Here is a 4,352-nt window from a genome sequence, read left to right as displayed (position 1 = left end):
CCCCCCCCGACTTGAAGATGAGCTTTGAAATAAGATGATGTCATTGTGGGCCAGTCAGAAGCCGCTGCTGATGACATGTGACAAGCAGAGGCTTCTGTAGGGGGGACTGCACGTGGGGCTGGGATGCTGCCGCAGAGCAGTTCCAGGGCACAGTGACCCTCTGTCTTGCCACCCACCCCACCCACTAGGTTAGGAGGAGGGCAGTACCGTGGCTGGATCTGCAGGGGTTTCCAGGAGAAGGAAGCTTACTGTCTTCAGCTGCTGTTCCTCTGGAGATACCCAAGGCTGTTAATTCCTACAGCATTAATTAAAGGGATGGGGGAGAGAAACTGAGTGTCCCCAGTGGAAGACCTTGATGGTTGTTGGTGAGGAAAGGAGAAGGCATCTTGTCCTGAGAGTGTAATACCTGCAGAGCCCAGTGGTCAGGCTGGTGGTGAGAGGTGGACTAGAGGGAAGAATTTGGTGGCACCTCAGGTGTGGTGCTAACTCCTTAAAAAAACTGTGTACTGTGGAAGGAACCAAGAGCCCTCAGTGGAAAACCCATAGAGTGGGGTGGGCCTGACAAGGTGTTGGGCCAGGCCTCAGTTTGCTCCTGACGGCAGCATCATTCTGTTGCAGAAGAAGAAAGGAGGGCGCGGGCCAACGACCGAGAATACAATGAGAGATTCCAGTATGCGGTAAGTGGCTCTAGACCACCTGTGCTCTCCTCCTGAGTCAGAAAGGGGAAAGGTGCATCCCATCTGTCCTAGGCTGGGACACAGGGCTGACTGCTGGGAGAGTGCTTGAGGGAGGGGAAGGCGGCCTCCTCGCCACTCTCCATCTGCTGTGTGCTGAATTTTTCATGGCCTTCACCTGTCAGTGAAGCAGGATACATTAACCCTGTGAGACTCTCTTCCCTCCTCCTCTTTCGCACTCCCACACCCCTGGTCACTGGCTTTTGGGGACAGGGGTTTGGAAAGTGTGGATGGAGGAGGCAGCCTCAGTCTCATTCTGGCTTGGGGTTGGAGGCTGCCTCATTATCTTCTCTCTCACTGCCACAGAGTAACTGCATCAAGACCTCCAAGTACAATATTCTCACCTTCCTGCCTGTCAACCTCTTTGAGCAGTTCCAGGAAGTTGCCAATACCTACTTCCTGTTCCTTCTCATTCTGCAGGTAAGTGACCTGTGGTAAACCCTTTGCAACTCACAAAGCGATATAAAATCAAGGAAGAGAAAGGTCTAGGGGAAACGAGGACGGGGACTCGGAAGCATGCCTTCTCTTTCCTTTTTTCAGTTGATCCCACAGATCTCCTCCCTCTCCTGGTTCACCACCATTGTGCCTTTGGTTCTTGTCCTCACAATCACAGCTGTTAAAGACGCCACTGATGACTATGTGAGTTGTTTTCATTCTTATACCTTTTTCCCACCCCCCACCCCACAACTCACTTTCCTCCACCCAGCACAATTCCTCGGTGACCTTGCCATCCCTTACCTGGTCCGGCTAGATCCATGATATCTTGGCCGAGAGTAGGGAGGGGGAGTCAGGGAGAGAGTAGACCTGTGAACAGGTGTAGACAAGGTGGTACCCAGCATGCTGTGCATTCCACTGATGATCTAAGTCCCTTGGAGCGGTAGAAGGTGTCTTACCTTTCTTTCCCCTTTCAGTTCCGCCACAAGAGTGATAACCAGGTGAATAACCGTCAGTCTCAGGTGCTGATCAATGGAATGTGAGTGCCTGTTGGAGACTGAGGGCCTTGGGGAAGAAAGGGGTCCCCTGGGAACTTCTCTAGCTACTGACAGCCTCTTCTCTATCTTCTCATTGCCTCAGCCTCCAGCAAGAGCAGTGGATGAATGTCTGTGTTGGTGATATTATCAAGCTAGAAAATAACCAGTTTGTGGCGGTAAGGGACAAGGTGCCCCTCTAGGTCTACAGTGCTCTCCCTTTACTTTGGCAGAAAGGGATGAATCTTTCCTGATTGACTATTGCCTCTTAAACACACATGGGAGGAAACTTTCTTGAGTGGGAAGCTTCTGTGTCATATTAATATGCCTCCTTTCTAGCCATTCACGTGCTTGGGACTAAGCAAACCAAGAGTGCTTAGTGGAAGGAGGGGTCATCAAAGAGTCCATTGCGGGTGGAGGATTGGGTCTTTGACCTTCTCACTAGGTTTTCTTTCTAGGCGGATCTCCTCCTCCTTTCCAGCAGTGAGCCCCATGGGCTGTGTTACATAGAGACAGCAGAACTCGATGGGTAAGTCGCATGCTCAGTGTCACATCTCCTTCTGCCTCCTTTGGGGTAACAAGCTTGTTTTTGAAAGAGGTTCCCAGGTCTGGGCTCTGTACCTTTTGGAAAATTGATGGGTAAGAAAGCCTTTGGGGTGTGTAAAAGAACTACCTACCTAGTAATGCCTGGGGGCGGGGGTGGTCCTCCATGGTCAGGTGCCCCCAGATAGAATCTAGAGGAAGGGAAGGGAACCAGGCCTCAGGGACACTGTCCTTCCAGAGAGACCAACATGAAAGTACGGCAGGCGATTCCAGTCACCTCGGAATTGGGAGACATCAGTAAGCTTGCCAAGTTTGATGGTGAGTAATTTTGGAGAAGCAGCTTTCAGGTAGAGGAGGTGGGTGTGTTTGGGGGTTTAAATTGTGCCTTCTCTTTTGGCTTCTTGTTCCTGTGATTATGCACCGCCCTGGACTTTTTTGGGTTTTGGGGGGGCAGGGGTGTCAGGAATGCCAGGTGGCTATCATTTACTTGTGAATTGATGGTCATTTCAAGAGATCCTCATGGCTGATAGCTCCCTCCTTGCTGTACATGTTGAAATTCAGCTTATTCTTATTTCTTATTTGTCTCAGAATAATGATACATGCTCCTTCTAACAAGACAAACTATGTAGCATGTATAAGAAAAAGCCCTCCTTCCCTCCAATTCTAGTCTCCTTAGGTAGTCACGTTAACTGGCAGTTTAGTGTGTATTCATCCACACTTTTCTCTGTTTATACAGACACGTGAGCATAAATCAGTGGGATCATACTGTACTAAAATCTCTGCAACCGCCTTTCTGTACTTATTAAATTCATCATAAGTATCTTATCACGTCACTATGTAAAGAAATTTACATCATTCTTTTTCATAACCATATAATGTTTCATAGAATTGGTGTATTGTAATTTATTCAGCTCTCCCCTGACTATTCAGTTGTTTCCAGTCTTTTGCTCTTCAAATAATGCTTCAATAAAATTGTTGTGAGCTATGCTATCATTTTTTAAAAAAAATTTGGCTGTGTTGGGTCTTCGTTGCTGCACGCAGGCTTTCTCTAGTTGCAGTGAGGGGGAGCTACTCTTCGTTGTGGTGCACGAGCTTCTCATTGGGGTGGCTTCTCTTGTTGTAGAGCACAGGCGCATGGGCTTCAGTAGTTGTGGCACGTGGGCTCAGTAGTTGTGGCACGCAGGCTCAGTAGTTGTGGCGCATGGGCTTAGTTGCCCCGTGGCATGTGTGATCTTCCTGGACCAGGACTCGAACCCGTGTCCCCTGCATTGGCAGGCGGATTCTTAACCACTGCGCCACCAGGGAAGCCCTGTGCTATCATTTCTGTAGAATGAGTCGCCAAAGTGGGATTACTGGGTCTGAGGATATGTGTACTTTTATTTTTTTTTATTTTTTATTTTTTTTATTTTTTTTTTTTCGGTACACGGGCCTCTCACTGTTGTGGCCTCTCCCGTTGCGGAGCACAGGCTCCGGACGCGCAGGCTCAACGGCCATGGCTCACGGGCCCAGCCGCTCCGCGGCATGTGGGATCCTCCCAGACCGGGGCACGAACCCGTGTCCCCTGCATCGGCAGGCGGACTCCCAACCACTGCGCCACCAGGGAAGCCCTGTGCTATCATTTCTGTAGAATGAGTCGCCAAAGTGGGATTACTGGGTCTGAGGATATGTGTACTTTTAATAGGAGTTCATGCTGCTTCATTCCTTTCCCAGAAAGTTGCATCAGTTCACACTCCCACCAGCAGTGTGTGATGGCCTCACATCCTAACACCATCTCCCTGCAGCTTCTTTTTCTGTGTTGCTGTCTCGTGGTTAAGCTACAGACTGCACCTTGAACGGAGGCACTCTTGTCTTCTGTTCAGGTGAAGTGATCTGCGAACCTCCCAACAATAAGCTGGACAAATTCAGCGGAACCCTCTACTGGAAGGAGAACAAGTTCCCCCTGAGCAACCAGAACATGCTGCTGCGGGGCTGCGTGCTGCGAAACACCGAGTGGTGCTTCGGGCTGGTCATCTTTGCAGGTGAGCCTCCTAGGGCCCAAAGAAAGAAGGGTGAGAGTTGCTGCCTTCACCCTCCCGCAGGAATGCGGGAGGAAGATGACAGAGCCCCA

At 50.0% G+C, this 4,352-nt stretch overlaps 1 protein-coding gene across 3 annotated transcripts in view; it reads left to right on the top strand.

The window, feature by feature from the left end:
• The window catches only part of ATP8B2 (ATPase phospholipid transporting 8B2), a 21,852-nt gene that overhangs the window by 4,376 nt on the left and 13,124 nt on the right, over positions 1 to 4,352 (top strand). For all 3 annotated transcript variants that reach the window (XM_007457992.1, XM_007457993.1, XM_007457994.1), the window contains 8 exons: positions 619 to 677; positions 1,041 to 1,154; positions 1,275 to 1,373; positions 1,646 to 1,707; positions 1,809 to 1,881; positions 2,161 to 2,231; positions 2,484 to 2,563; positions 4,105 to 4,263. In XM_007457992.1, the coding sequence (XP_007458054.1) occupies positions 619 to 677; positions 1,041 to 1,154; positions 1,275 to 1,373; positions 1,646 to 1,707; positions 1,809 to 1,881; positions 2,161 to 2,231; positions 2,484 to 2,563; positions 4,105 to 4,263 (717 nt within the window). The remainder of the gene's footprint in view (positions 1 to 618; positions 678 to 1,040; positions 1,155 to 1,274; positions 1,374 to 1,645; positions 1,708 to 1,808; positions 1,882 to 2,160; positions 2,232 to 2,483; positions 2,564 to 4,104; positions 4,264 to 4,352) is intronic.

This window comes from Lipotes vexillifer, unplaced genomic scaffold (assembly GCF_000442215.2).
Source record: "Lipotes vexillifer unplaced genomic scaffold, Lipotes_vexillifer_v1.1 scaffold238, whole genome shotgun sequence".
Classification (NCBI taxonomy): domain Eukaryota; kingdom Metazoa; phylum Chordata; class Mammalia; order Artiodactyla; family Lipotidae; genus Lipotes; species Lipotes vexillifer.
The sequence above is the reverse complement of the archived record's forward strand: the minus strand, read 5'-3'. Positions and strand labels throughout refer to the sequence as shown.